The 15,175-nt window shown below is 53.9% G+C and overlaps 1 protein-coding gene and 1 long non-coding RNA gene across 6 annotated transcripts in view; one reads left to right on the plus strand and one right to left on the minus strand.

The window, feature by feature from the left end:
• Positions 1-1,094, minus strand: part of CORO2B (coronin 2B) — a 133,409-nt gene extending 132,315 nt beyond the window's left edge. The window contains exon 1 of one of the 2 annotated variants that reach the window (XM_027067627.2): positions 418-1,094. Coding sequence is in view for 1 of the 2 variants with exons in the window: in XM_027067626.2 (XP_026923427.1) it covers positions 418-432 (15 nt within the window). In the remaining variant the exon portion in view is untranslated. The remainder of the gene's footprint in view (positions 1-417) is intronic. The other variant, XM_027067626.2, reaches the window with a different exon arrangement.
• LOC106980495 (uncharacterized) lies at positions 846-13,898 on the plus strand. 4 transcript variants are annotated; one of them, XR_008299088.1, is made up of 5 exons: positions 846-1,522; positions 9,545-9,634; positions 10,093-10,792; positions 13,132-13,236; positions 13,386-13,898. It is a non-coding gene; the product is annotated as an uncharacterized LOC106980495 (long non-coding RNA). The 4 variants fall into 4 exon arrangements; XR_001431081.3 differs by having other exon boundaries at positions 849-1,522; positions 10,093-10,240; positions 10,535-10,792; positions 13,132-13,898; XR_008299085.1 differs by having other exon boundaries at positions 848-1,522; positions 13,132-13,898.
• Positions 13,899-15,175: the final 1,277 nt, after the last annotated feature.

Consider the following 15,175-nt stretch of genomic DNA (forward strand, 5'->3'; position numbering starts at 1 on the left):
CCTCGGATGGCCTTCCCCAGGACGACAAACCCGTTCCCACACCCACTGTCCTGCCAGCGACGCTCCCCGTGGCGCGCTCCAATGGGGGACACCACGCAGCTGCCTAACACTGCTCTCCAGGGGTTAAAAATGCAGCATCCTAAACAGGGTTAAAAATGCAGTCGCGGGGTGGGCCGGTGCGGAGAGATGTCGTCCCAACCACCGCGGCTGCTAAAGCGGCATCCAACCCCCTTCCCTCCGCAGTCCCTGGGGCCCGGAACGACTGGAGGGACCGGGGAAGCAGAGGAGGCGCGCGCCGCACCTTCTCGGCACCAGTGCCCCCCTCCCCACGCCCACACCCCCGCGCCCCCAGCAGCCGAGGCCGGGGGCTGCAGGCGCCGGCGGGTCCCGGGCGCAGGGCGGGCGAGCGGCGCTTACCTTTGTGACAGTCATGCAGAAACTCCGGGGCGGTGCGGGGGCGCGGGCGCGGCGTGCGGGGGCGGCGGCCGGGGTCCACCGCGGGCCCGAGGCGGCGGCGGGAAGCGGTCCGGCGCGGCGCGGGCAGCTCTGGGCGCGCTCCCCGCTCCCCGCGCCCCGCGGGCGGCTCCGCTGAGCCTGGGGCCGCGCTCCGGGCGGGCAGCGCGCAGGGACCGCTCGTCCGCGCTCGCCCGCCGCTCGCCGCTGATGTCAGCCCCGAATGTGCATTTATAATAGATGAGCCTCCTTCGCCGCAGGAAGGCGAGGCAGGAAGAAAGGGAGAGGGGGAGAGGGCCCAGGCTGGGGGGCGGGGGGAGGAAGAGGGGCCGGGAACTCGCTACAAAGGAGGAGGCGGAGGGAGGAGGAGGACGACGAAGAGGAGGAGGAGGAGGAGGAGGAGGAGGAGGAAGAGGAGGAGGAGGAGGAAGCGCACGCACGCCCGCTGCCCTGCCCTGCGCCTGGGGCTCGCTAGCCCGCCGCCGGGCACCGCCGCTCCCGGAGCCCGGGCCTGGCGCCCCGGCCCCGCGGCCTTAACCCCTTCGCGCCCGCGGACGCCACGCGTCCGGGAGAGGCCGGGCCCTGGCACCTGCTGGCTGCGGGCGCGCGCGGCCACCCCGGCGCTCGAGGGCCCCGTTGGCCCGGGGACGCTGCTGAAGTCACACGCCAGACGACCGAGGCGCCGCGTGGGCCGAGAAGCCCGCGGGCTCGCCCCCTGGAGGTTGGCGACGTCCGCCCCGGCCGAGAGTGCCGCGCGGCAGGCAGCGGAGAGGGGCGTGGAGGCCGCAGGCCTCGCCGGACCCGCACAGGGTCGCGGGAGGGGGGCCGCGCTAGCAGTCTTTTGAACCTAAGTCCCGCAGCGATTGGCCAGCCCAGAGGGAATTGCCGCCAGTTTCACAGAGGAGGAAACTCAGGACCAGACTGGGAAGTGACTTAGACAAGGGCACACGGCCATACTTGGCTCCAGGCGCTTCTCCTGGCGCCCGCTCTTTCCACGTCGCCACGAGGTCTCCACGGAACCCCATGTTGTAAAAGCAGTCTTCTCGAGGTTGGACGAACCCTGCCCTAGGTGAGTCCACGCTTGGGTGCAGCGCTGCTCTGGGGGAACATAGGCGCGGCCTGTGTGGTGCACTCATCCTGACCTGGGTCACACCATGCCCTGGAGCTGCTGATGGACTTGAGGGACAACCACTGGAAGGGAGGCCCCCCTTCCGAGCACCTGAGCAGAACAGGTTTGGCAGATACTGAACCGCTGAGACTCCGGAGAGGAGGGGTTAGTGGACAGGGAGGCGGAAGCGGGAGGGATCTTCGCGCACCCCTCTCCCTCTGCAAGCCCGGAAGTGCTGGCTTCCAGCTCCACCACGGTTGTACCAAGTAATGAACTAGGACCCAGTGGACTAAGTGGCGTAGGGGCACCTGCTCCGTGGCAGGTGCTGGCAGAACAGGGGAGATTGGCTGCCTGCCTTCAAGGAGCCCACCGAGTAGACTACAATAATAGAGTAATCAGCACCTGTAGAGTGCTTTGTGGATCGCCCTGCTATTTTTATTTTCATTTCCTCCTGTAATCCTACATGCAAGAGTATGAGGAAGGAACTATCATCTTCATTTGGTTGAGTGAACAGACTCAAGAGAGGGGAGAGGACCTGCCCAGGATTACACAGTGACAGAGATAGGACTTGAACAGAAGTCTTTTCTTTTTTAATTTTTTAAATGTTTATTTATTTTTGAGAGAGACAGAGAGCGAGCGCCTGAGCAGGAAAGGGGCAGAGGGAGAGGGAGAGAGAGAGAGAGAGAGAGAGAGAGAGAGAGAGAGAGAGAATCGCAAGCAGGCTCTGCGCTGACAGCGCAGCTCTCACAAACCCTGAGATCACGATCTAAGCTGAAATGAAGAGCCTCTGCTTAACCACCTGAGCCACACAGACGCCCCCAGAAGTCTTTTTAGATCAGGCACAGCCTTGTGCCTTGGCTCGGTGGCTTCCAGGGTGCAGTCATACCTGCTTCCTTATTTGAGCTTCACACTTGTCCTAGGATGTGGAAGGACAGCTCTTAGTCCTGGTTCCACAGGTGAGGAGTTGGAATGACTTACCAGTTCTCTTGGGGAGCAAGGGTGTGCTCCTCTGTGCACACCCTTCCTATTTCCATGTGGGACTTCGTGCCTTTGGCCACATTGCTTGAAGCTGTACCCTTGGCAACTCCAGGCCCCATACTCCCCCTGTTGCCTTTGGGTCTGAGTGCCTAGTCTTGTTTTCATGAGCTTGCCGTCAGTCGAGACGGTGAGCTGACAAGTGTCCTGAGCACAAAGGCATGCCCTCTTACTGAGTACCCCCCCCCCCCCCCGGCAAACAGTTGGTGCTTGGTGAGTCTGTAATGCCATTAACAACGAATCAAGCAAAATAAACCTTTGACCTACATTAGAAGAAATTTAAATTAGATCCACAAAAACATCTCCGTCATCTAGCTATCCAGCATCAGAAATGGGTTACATTCCCTGTCTCCACGGTCTTGGGTAGGTCAGCCTTCAAGACAGGAAGATGGACCTCAGGACCTTTTCCAGGGCCCCTCCGGTCCTTCTTGGAAGCCATTAAAGGTACTCAAGAACACCAGTCACCCTTCCCCCATGGCTGTGACTTGTCCACTTTTATCTCTCATGGATATTTAAAATCCCAGATTGTTAGCCTCAGCTACCCAGCATGCCTCTTGGCACCTTCCCCACCATCCGCCGGCATTGTGGGCTCTGGGAATGAGACAAATACTTAATATCAGCTTGAGCCAAATGTAATTAGGAACATCAATCTGCTGCCCACAACCCATGTGACACGCTCCAAAGGCAGACAGAAAACGTTCCTGATCCCTCACGTGCTGGTGGCTCACCCCTCTTGTCTCATGTCCCCAGTCAGGACGGAGGTCTGGGAGCGTGAGGACCCTCTCAAAGAACTCTGCATCCACTTGCCAAATCAAGGGTTTGCCCCAGAGAAGATACTCAGAAATGCGTTTTCTGTAGTACAGTTGTCTATGCCACGATACCTCCTGCCCCAGGTCTCCCACCCCGCAGCCCATCTTAGTTTGGAGTCTCCCGAAAGCAGAGCCTGAGGAAGAGTTGGATGCCGGTGGTCTAATGGGAAGGTGATCTCTGGGACTAGGCACGGAGCTGCAATGGAAGCCGAGGGAAACTGAGGGAATGCCCTGCAAATTGGGGAGTAAATGAGAGTGCGCTTGTCTCCCCTAGACACTTTGGAGCCTCGATGCTTTAGACTATGCTCTCTCTTTGGCCTCGGATGCCTCTACCCCACTTTCTCTGCCTGGCAGACTCCTATTCATCTTTCAAAGCCCAGCTCAAATGGCACCTCCTCTAGGTGGCTCTCCTGACATGACCTCCACAGTGGCCTGATCCAAACTGTGTCATAATGGCCAGAACTAAGTAGATTTGTCCTCTTTGGATGGGCTCTGACCATGTGTTCTCTCTTTCTAATCACAAGGCATGGCTGACACATGGGGCATGCTGGGTAACGGCTCAACCAATCCAATAAGACATCACCTTTAGCTTCTGCCTTAGTAACCCCTTGGCTCCGGTCCCGGCACCCCAGAGTGAGGCGCTGGGTCTCTCAAAGTCAGGCTCCGCCCTGACTAGTGTGTTCATTTCCCCGGGCGCCACGTTGGGAGTGAGAAGGGCTTGGTCCTTGCCCACGGACGTTGGGACACATCCCAGACCTGCTGCACCGTAGCAGGGAACGGAGGGGAATTTCCAAAGCCATGGAGCCCCAGAGGAAGGGCCCCAGAGGAAGGGGGTGTTCCTCCTGTGCTCACTGGCCGCCTCGTTCATGCCATCCCCTGACCTACAGGCACATCCCACCTGCCCTTGGGTGCTCGGTCGACAGGCCCCGCAGACCTCACTGCTCCTCAAAGCCTTCCCCTCCTCTCCATCTCCACTACCACTGCCCAGTGCAGCCATTTATTTTGCTTGGGCCTCCCTGACTGATCCTCCTGCCTCCTATCTTGTGCCCACCAATCATTCTCTACCCAGCAGCTCAGGCTTCCCTGAGGAAACACACACAGACCTGCCTCCTTGAAATCCATCAGGGGCTCCCTGATGCCTTCAGGATGAAGCCCCAACAGGGCCCTCCAAGGCACACCCCAGCCCCTTTAATCCCTAGGCTTCCTGTCTCCGTGACACTCTTGCCCATCGCTCCCCCCTCAGCACCCATCGGAGTCTTCCTCTTTCTTTCCTCCGATGTTGCCTCCTCCAGGGAGCCTCCCTGGACTATGACCAGGACTGTGATGGTTCAGATGCCAGCCTCTGTGCCACTTTCCATATTCCCGGAGCTTCCTTCTGCACTTTGGCATTGTTTTGTCATTTCCTGTGTGTGTGTTGGGCTTCCTGGAGGAGGAGCTGCTTGAGGACAGGGACTGCTCTTTTTCTCGGTGGTTCCAGCGCATCGCTTCGGCCCTTTCCCTCTATACAATTCTCCTGGTCCCCAGTTCTCCCTTCCTATCTCTTTTCCATTGTCTTCCCAGTCTCTCTCCCCCGCTACCTGCCTCAGTTCCCTAGTTCTCTCCACCTCATGTCGCCACTGTCCCCGCCTTTCCATGCCTCGAATCTGCGTGTCTGTGACCTCTCCACACTTCTGCACCAACAGACCCCACTCATGCCTGCCTTTCCCACTCTGCCCTTCACCCCCCACCCCCTCCACTGCTCCTCATGCCTGGCTGGGGGCTCTCCTTCCTCTTGCCTTCCCTCCGCTGGACATTCATGCTCTCTCTTCCTCCTGTCTGTCCTCCAGCTCTGCCCCCCTGTCCTCTCATGTCTGTGTGTGCTTTTGTCTCTATGTCCCTGTCCCTGCCTCAGTCTGTCTCTCGCCCACTCTCTCTCTCCTTGTCCCTCACTCCCTTTCTCCCTGGCCCCTAGACAATGCACATAATACCAACTTTGGCAAGGGGGCCCCCAACGTGGGGTGTTATCCCTCACCCTGTATCTGAGGGGTGGTGATCGGTGAGCCTCCTGAAAGTAGGCACATCTGTGTGTCCTTGGCTGGGGACACCCTCACCTGGGCCACAGGCTCTTCACCCGTGCCCCACTCTGTGAGCCTGTGTGAGCGCATGTGGGTGTGTGTGTCCATAGGCGTGCTGCACACATGTGGGAGGCACGGAAGTGGATGAAGGAGGAAGAGCCACAGAACGGGGTTCAGTGAGGGAAGCCGGAGGTCAGCGCCTCCCCGCCCCCGCCCCCAGTCTGTTCTTCCAGCTCTCTCTAGGGCCACGATGGTAAACAGGCACGTTTAGTCACAGGGAGGGAAGATGGTTTGCACAGGCAGACACTGCACGTGCAGCCCAGAGACAGACGTGTTCCAGAAACACTGCCTACTTGCCTAGCATGCAGCGGTTAAGGGCTGCGCTCTGGGGCCACGATGCCTGGGTTCAAATCCTGGTTTCCCCACACTATCTGCCTGATCAGAACAGTTGTTTGACCTCCTTGTACCTCGGTATCCTCCTCTCCAACACGGAGAAGAATAACAACACTGGTCGCGGAGAACTGTTATGGGATCTCAGTGACAGAGCACTGGGGACAGGGTATCTGCCTGAGGAGCTTGTGGGTTAGGACTCCTCCGGGGTGCAGGGAAAGGAATCAGGAGGTCTGAGTTCTAGCTCAAGCTTTGCCACGCGTGAGCATGTGGCTTACCAAAGCCCCATGGCCTCGCCAAGCCTCGGTTTACTCATTTACAGAATGAGATTACAGAAACCCATCTACTCTAGAAATACTGACTGGCAAACATTTATTAAAGTTGGAAAATGTTTGGGGCACCTGGGTAGCTCAGTTGGTGAAGCGTCTCACTTGGGCTCAGGTCACCGTCTCATGGTTCGTGGGTTCAGACCCCGCATCTGGCTCTGTGCTGACAGTGCAGAGCCTGCCTGGGGTTCTCTCTCTCTCTCTCTCTCTCTCTCTCTCTCTGCCACCTCCCCACTTACTCTCTCTCTCTCTCCCTCTTTCTCTCAGAATAAATAAATGAACTTAGTTGAAATAAATAGATAAAGATGAAAAATGTTTGGGGAAAAAAAGAAGAAAGGGGGAAAACCACCCTGCCATGCCCCCAACTACCAACAGCGGGTGTGAGCGGTTCCTTGTAAAGAGCCACCTGGGACCTGGGAACCACATATCCAGCCTTGAGTTCCTTTTGAACCTCAACTTTGATCACACCTACATCAGTGGTTCTCAAAGTGTGGGTCCCAGACCAGCAGCAGCTTCGCCTGGGAGCTGGTTATAAATGCAGATTCTTGGGTCCCACACCAGGCTCACTGATGCAGAAACTCTGGAGGTGGGGTCCAGCAGTGTGTTTAAATAAGTCTTCCTGGGATTCTGGGAAACACTGATTTTCACCATAGAGTATGGTGGGCACCCGTTGGCGGACGGGTAAGAAGGTGCTTCACAAACCATGCAGAACCGAGAGGAAGGGGCTGTTTCATTTCCATCTCTCAGGCAACGTACTTGAATGTTAACCTGGGCTTCAAAATCTTAGCCAGAGGCTTTTAAAATCTTTCCACTGAAGACAAGATTACAGGCACGTCAGGGACAGGAGGAGGCGAGGGGAGTCAGCCTGAAACAGCTTCAGAGAGGGGCCGTGGCTTTGGATTTCCGTGCTGTGGCTTGAAACAGTGTGCAAACTCAGTGGCTCCAGGTACCGCCCAGGGTTAGCCCCCCTTGGCTTTCCCGAAGATGCCCCCAGGAATGAGAATGGCATGTATCCAGATGGCCTCATGGGAGAGAAGCTCTTCAATTTGGAGGGCAAGGGTGGGGCCTCAAGAGACTCAGAGACAGGTCTCAGAGATCCGCTTACAGCCCAGCCGCCCTTCCCGGATGCACTCCAGCCAGACGAGTCCCCGACAGTGCCCCCCCCCCCCCCAGGTCCTGCTCACTCTCCCCCTCGGTGCCTGATTCCCCTACCGCTGCCTAAGGAATGTTCAGCACCAGTCTCCTCCAGGTTGGCTCAGCAGAAAAAGCCCTTTCATTCCGAGGATACGCCCGTCGCCCGGACACTCTGTACTCTCCCTTTTCTGAGCTCCCAGCACTCACCAGCTCGTCCATGTTAAATACCCCGAGGTGTCATTGTTGCATTTCAGCCCCTTATCATTTGTAAGAGCAGGCTTTGGACCAGATGGTGGCCAAGGTCTCTGCCCACTGCAAGATGTGCTGATTCTGGTTCACAAGAACAAGGCTTATCTCCACCCCCGGAAGGAGCTGCCCTTAGCGCGTGGGGGCCTTGTGGAAATTTGTGTGTTGGGGGAGGATCCATGTCTATATAAACAATTTGATTTTAAAATGCACTACACAGGGGCGCCTGGGTGGCTCAGTCGATTGAGCGTCCGACTTCAGCTCAGGTCATGATCTCACAGTTTGTGAGTTCGAGCCCGGCGTCGGGCTCTGTGCTGACAGCTCGGAGCCTGGAGCCCGCTTCGGGTTCCGTGTCTTCCTCTCTCTCTCTGCCCCTCCCCCACTCATGCTCTGTCTCTCTCTGTCTCAGAAATAAATAAACATTAAAAAAAAAACGCACCGCATGATTCTTGGCCCATGTGTGGCACGGTGATTTATCAATGAAGATTTATAATCACGCGTACAGAAAAGAAACTAACTTACTTGTTTATTGCCCAGTCCGTGTGGATGAAGATTCCTAACAGAATCCAAGAGCCATCTTCTTTTCCTGTTCTTTATTGTCCGACATGTCATTCCTGGTTAATCCTTTGTCTTCCACCATGAGAAAAAGACGAGAACGCGGTTATTATTCACAACGCCATGGTTCTTAGGAACCTGCTCGTTATCAGAACGGTATGGATCTGCTCACCTCTGCAGCCCCCTGCTCCTGTTTCTTTCATGCCAGTTGCATCAGTCGTGACGCTGCATCATCCGTTGGGTTGTCCAGAAACAGCAGCTTCCCCTGACTTTCTCAAAGGGTCTTCATCTGCTTTATTGATGATGCCCATAAATGCGAGTCTTACCCAATATGTGGGAGACCGAGAAGGATCATTCGTTTTGTGGTCATAAGTTGACCATTCAGAATGCCAGGGTGGGAATGACAAGTGCTTTAGGCCACAGAAGACTGCACTGGGGTGGAGACGTGCCCTGGCTGGTCACGGAGGCTGACACCAGGGCAAAGGTCGTTCGCTAACACCCCCGTCACTCTGTGCTGTAGGCCAGAGGTGACACTATGGGCAAATCATGGATGGGCAAGAGCCACCACACAGACTCATGCACAGGGCTCGAGCCCGAGGGTCAGCAGCGGACTGATGGCAGCCCAGAGGCCTGAACTTGTCCTGAGTCTGCACGGGAATCGCTCCTCATCAGTGTGGCAGCCCCATTTCAGTGGCGCCATCTCTCGTGACCTCCACCCTGCAGAAACGATAGCACCAGCCCGATTGTGGGAACCAGCCACCCACCCGTCCGCCCTCTTGGAGTTGAGAGCTGGTTACAGGGCTCTGGGACAGCTCCCCAAGTGTGAGTCCCGGTGCTCCTGGTGGAGGGTTATCTAGTCAACCCCATGCCCTGGGGGGAAAGGTGAAAGGGTACCTGAAGGAGACGAATGGGGGACTGAGGCTCAGGTGGGGTCCAGGCCAGGCTCCCAGGCATCTTGCACTGGGGGCACTGTAGGCCCTGACTGGTCTCAGGTACTAACTAGCAGGGGATTTTAAAAGTTTTGAAGAAGGTACTCCATGAGGTGCGGGCAGTACTGTCCTAGGTAGATCTTTGCCGTCCTGGGAAGGGTTTTGTTTTCTGCCTCTTTCTCTCCCTCTCTGCCTTGGCCTTCTGTGCTCAACAGTTCTCGTGGATTGGCTGGGATAGGTAAAGGCTAGCTGGGGGTGTCTTCTCCTTAACTTGCTGTTAAGGCAGGGCTCCTCAAACATGAAGGAATGCCCTGGGCATCTTGTTAACATGTAGATTCTGGTGCAGTAGGTCTGGGGCTGGACGAACACTCTGCGTCTCTAAAAGCTCGCAGATGATCTCCATCCCCAAACTCTTCCTCAGCCCGGAGCATGGTCTTTAGCTGCCCGCAGCCGCGTGTGCTAATCCAAATTCCTCATCGTCTTCCTCCAAACTTCTTTCCCAAAGGACAAAATCCTGCCGGGGCCCCCTGGAGGTGGGAAGATGAGTGTTTTCTGCCATCATCAGACATGGGGACCCAAGGTCAAGGATTTCAAGGTGAGCCGTTTCAGGGGCTGGGTCGCTTTAGGTCCATTGTCTCCATCTGTCTTTACCCACAGTCCTAGAGGGGGTTTATGACCATTTTACAGATGAAGTAATGGAGGCTCGGAGAGTTGGAGCCCAAGGTCAACCCAAGAGGCAGTGATGGAGGCAAGATTCGCCTCTGGGTCAGTGTGGCTCCAACCTGGGCTCTTTCTGCCGCACCGCATTGGTCTCTTGTCTTTTTGGACACAGATCCTTCCCTGTGCTGCCCTGCTGCTTAGCTGGGACAGGCCTGTCTTCCACAGTCTCTGTGTCCCCCAGGGGACAAAGAAAGGAGAGCATGGAAGGGCCCTGACTTTCCTACTTGGGGCTCCCCAGGGGAAGTGTAAGCCAGATAGCACCTACCATAACCACCCACCATCCACGGAGGGAGAGAGAAACAGCCCGGCCTGCAGCTTTGCCCTGTGTTCCAGGATCACCTCTGCGAAGATGCTTGCTGAGGTGACCACCAGAGGAGCCTCTCCCTGCAGGTGACACTCTGCCCCGAGCCTGCTGGGCAGGGCACAGAGCCCACTGGAAAAATGACTCCTGAGCCAAAGAACACACATCGGTCCCCACACTGTGAGTTTTTGGCACAGGGAGAAGGGAGAGGGGGAGGACGATCTGTCACTGCCGGGGCCAAGCCTTCCCCTCTCTGCACCTCAGTCTCCCCACCTGCAAAATGGGAGCAAAGCTCCCCAGGGTGACAGCACCAAACACGGGTGAGGGTGTGGAGACACAGGGACTCTCCTTCATCGCTGGTGCAAACGCAAGGTGGCACAGCCACTTTGGAAGACAGGGTGACAGTGTCTTACCAGACTAAACATACTCTTACCATACGATCCATTGATTATGCTCCTTGGCATTTACCCAAAGGAGTTGAAAACCTACGTCGACATAAACACCCACACGAGGTGTTTATAGCGGTAAACAGCCTCGTTCGTAATTGCCCAAACTTGGAAGCAACCAAGATGTCCTTCAGCAGGGGAGTGGGTAGCCCTCAACAGTACATCCAGACAACGGAATATCATTCAGCACTAAGAAGAAATGAGCTCTCAAGCCAGGAAAAGACACGGAGGAACCTGACGCGCATGTCATGAAGTGAAGGAAGTCTGTCTGAAAAGGCCACATACGGTATGACTCCAGCTACCTGACCTTCTGGAAAAGGCAAGCTATGGAGACAGCAAACAGATCAGAGGCTGCCAGGGGCGAAGGGGGAGACGGGAGGAATAGGCGGGGCACAGAGGATTTTGGAGCAGTGAAACTATTCTGTACACTCCTTAACGGTAGGCACAGGACATCACACATTTGTCGAAACCCACAGGTTGAACGACACCAGGCAGGAACCCTGATGCAAGCTATGGACTTTGGGTGACAATGACGTGTCAGTGTAGGTTTATGGATTGTAGCAAATGGCCCGCTCTGCCGTGTGCAGGACATTGATAGAAAGGCGATGTCTGTGTTTGGGGGCAGGGGTGGGTGGGCAGTCTGTATTTTCTGCTCTATTTTGCCGTCAGCCTAAAACTGCCCTAAAAAATAAAAATCTATTTTAAATGTCTGTTTATGTACTTTGGAGAGAGAGAGTGCAAGGAGGGGAGGGGCTTAGGTGGGAGACAGAGGATCCCAAGCAGGCTCTGTGCTGACAGCAGAGAGCCTGATGCGGGGCTCGAACTCACACACCGTGAGACCATGACCTGAGCTGAGGTTGGACCCTTAACCGACTGAGCCCCCAGGTGCCCCAATAAAAACCATTTTATAAAACGGAGGCAACGGGCGCCTGGGTGGCTCAGTCGGTTGAGCGTCCGACTTCGGCTCAGGTCATGATCTCACGGTTTGTGGGTTTGAGCCCCATGATGGCCTCTGTGCTGACAGCTCAGAGCCTGGAGCCTGCTTCGGATTCTGTGCCTCCCTCTCTCTCTGTGACTCCCCTGCTCTCTCTCTCTCTCTCAAAAATGAATAAACATTAAAAAAAGAAAAAAAAAAAAAAAAAACGGAGGCAAAATGACCAGGTCTCAGGCTAGGATAAACAAGCCTGTGCCCCTGGAGACAGTTTGTAGACAGCAAGTCAGTTTATTAGTATGAGGGGCTGGTGATACTATGTTCCTAAATCCCAGCTGTGCCAGAAATTGGCAGCGGAGTTCAGGTCAGTCATTTTGACTTTTTGGGTCCCTGTGTCCTTAGTTACAAACCAAGAAAAAAAAACTTGCTCTTTGTTCCCGTCCCCATAACAACCTCTCAGAGAATAAGTAGTGATAATGATGATAATAGCCACCATTTATGTCTAGGCACTGTGTTAAGCACTCTATGCTTATTATTTCATTTAATCCTTACAACCATCCGGATTTTGCAGATGAGAAACTGAAGCATGGGATTGGGGTAGGGGGGGAGCATCAGGTGGGGTGGGGAGCAGGCAGCTCGCCCTGGGTCACCCAGCTAGTCGGTGGCAAAGAAGGTTCTGGAAGCCCCAATGCTTGTATTCAATCTCCAGGTTTACCCCATGCCTTCAGGGGTTGGCACCCCGTTGCCTGATCCCTGGGGATTGGCTTCATAATAACAAATGAGGACCATAACCAACATCCCTCTAGGACTTACCGTGAGCCAGGACTATCCTTTAAAGCATGTGACATACGTCATCTCACTTATTCCTTGCAAGAACTCTGTGAAACAGGTTCTGTTTTTATGCCCACTTTCGGATGAGAAAATTGAAGCGTGGAAGTCAAAGAACAGGAAGCGTCAGACCCAAGAAGGAGGGTGGGGATCAGCGGGTCGGAGTTTTTTATTGAATACTTTGCATCACTGTACCCCGCCCCCCAGGTCCTCGAGCTGCTACGAGGTCAGTAGAGTCAGGCATGAGTGAGCAAGAGAGAGAGAGAAATGCACACTGTGCTGAGCTGTTGCTGCAAAATCCTTCCTTTTGGACCCCAGCAAATCGATAGTCAAGAGAGGCCAAACCTGGGCCCCCAGCGCCCTGGCTCCTGCCACATTCACCCCAGGAGCACCGGACAGCACTACTGGGCTCCTCCCCCCTTGTGACTTCTCCTGCCACATTCCAGGCCAGGAAAGGAAAGCCAGGAGCAGGGGAGCCTAAGTTGCTCTTTCGCCACGCCACGGAGGAGGCCTGTGGAGAATGGATGGGTCACAGCGTAGGGAGGGGGCAGGCAGGAGCCTGGAGCAGCGAGGCATCCAGGGCCAGAAGCAAGTCTTTGCAGCATGTGACTGCCTGCAGGTGTGACCCGAGGCTGGAGGGGAGGGGACGGCCCGGGGTCTCTACAGGCACCTCCTGTATCCACAAGATTGAGACAGGATTTTAAGTGGGGGCCCCTCAGAGAGGATGTTTTGGGTGGTGGTAAAGAGCGTCAGACTTTAGAATCAGCCCCATCTGAGTCCAAATCCTGTCTCTGCCACTCGCTGGCTGTGTGACCTTCGTGGAATTACCTAACCTCTCCGGGCCTGTTTCCTCTTCTGTCAAACAGAGAAAATGATTGGCAGCAGCCACCTGCTGGGGCAAAGTCTGTCCCTGGCCTGGGATGGAGACTGGACAGAGCAAGGACTCAGGATATATTGGCTGCTTATCTGCTGTACATTGGAATTCCGAATAATGCCTGCCTTGTTGCGAAGCTTAAACGAGTAGCATCCACGAAAAGTGCTTAGGAAGGACCCTGGCACAGAGAAGGTGCTATTTTTAACACTAACACCCTCTTTGTTCCCACCCTTCTCATGTGTGCAGGGCACCTAGGGCATGGGGAAGGGGCTGCTTGACTTCAGGATGCAAAGTGCAAAGCTGCCTCCCTGCAGCGGTGGAGGAAAGACGGAAAGACGGGGCTGCAGGAATTCGTTAGCACCAATTAACACCGTGAGGCTCCCTTCTGCTCTCACCCTGGTCTGCCTCCCTGCTGGCTTGGGGCCGAGAACCACATGGCAGAGGAAGCAGCCAGGCCCAGGGGATGAGGGGGATGTTGTGGAACCATCGGCTAAGACTGGGGGCCCCCCAGCAGGTATTATTCCTAGCTGGGCAGGAAGGTTCCAGAAAGCAGTGAGGCAGACACAGAGCATCAGGCAGGCCTGGTCTTGGGGCCACAGACAAATGCCTCTTCCAGGCAGTGACCCTTTCTAGTGCATCTGACATACGGAGTGGGGGTCATCCCTTCCCTGACACAGCGAACTTACTCGTAGCTGTGCTCTTGCAATGAAAGAAATAATAAAAATGGCTGGAAAAGAAACACAGACGGTAAAAATGTTTTTTTTTAAATGTTTATTTATTTTTGAGAGAGAGTGTGAGCAGGGGAAGGGCAGAAAGAGAGGGGGACAGAGGATCTGAAGCGGGCTCCATGCTGACAGCTGAGAGTCTGATGTGGGGCTCGAACCCACAAACTGCGAGATCATGACCTGAGCTGAAGTTGGATGCTTAACCGACGGAGCCACCCAGGTACTCCTAAAAGTGAATTTTAAAGGTATATATACACACACACACACACACACACACACACACACATATCCGTATATATACGTATACATGTATATATATACACATTTATTCATGCCGATAAAATTTTTAAAAATAAAAGTATGAAAAAAGGAAAATAGCAATGATTAATACTTTTCAGTGACATTAATATATTTTTGAAAATAGCGAATAACTTGTATCTCTGTATTAGTCTGTTATAGTAGCAAATAATCACATTATAGCCTCTGCAAATACGTAAATATGTCTAAATCAATCTTCCGAAATCATATTCAATTCATGACACTAAAGCCATACCTGTCCATTCATCTTTGCTCATAATTCATGAGAGAACAATTATTAATCTTACCCTTGAAGATTCCCTTCCACACGAAGCAACAGATAAACATATAGGAAAAGTCTTAAATATAAGGATCAATTTGGTAGAGATTATTTCACAACAAAATGTAGAAATTGCAATGTGTTTCTGCCTTTGTTTCTTTAGTTGAAACTAAGTGGCTTCCAGTGGCTTACAAATGTTTCAATAGTCAAAAATTTCCAGTAAAATACCTTCGCCAGAAAAATTTCACTCTATTTGGCAAAACCTGAAGTTTTTCTTCTCCAAAAATCAGAGAAAATGACTGAAAGGTAGAGAATATTGACATGATCGGACCCATTAGAAAGATGACAGAATTGAAGAACTCATGTGCTATTCTTTATTTTGACAACGACCCTGTAGTCACTGATGATTTTGAATCTACTGAGACACAAACTATGCGAGGAAGTTTGAAAGATCTCGCTGTAATTAAGTTGTTCTCCGAACAATCCCATATGGAAACTCACATATACAGGATCTGCTGTATAATTGGAAATTCTCCATATTGACTCACATGTTGAAAACACTGTTTATTAAAGGGTAAGTAAGCAAAAAATGCTGACTTACAATACACCCCCATCCACACACATATTTAACAATAAATACTACAATTATTTGGAACTTAGACCATCTAATGTTCTTAAGGAATATTGGCCTGTAGCTTTCTTGTAACATCTTTGTCTGGATTTGGTGTAAGGGT

This window comes from Acinonyx jubatus, chromosome B3 (genome assembly GCF_027475565.1).
Source record: "Acinonyx jubatus isolate Ajub_Pintada_27869175 chromosome B3, VMU_Ajub_asm_v1.0, whole genome shotgun sequence".
In the NCBI taxonomy this organism is placed as follows: domain Eukaryota; kingdom Metazoa; phylum Chordata; class Mammalia; order Carnivora; family Felidae; genus Acinonyx; species Acinonyx jubatus.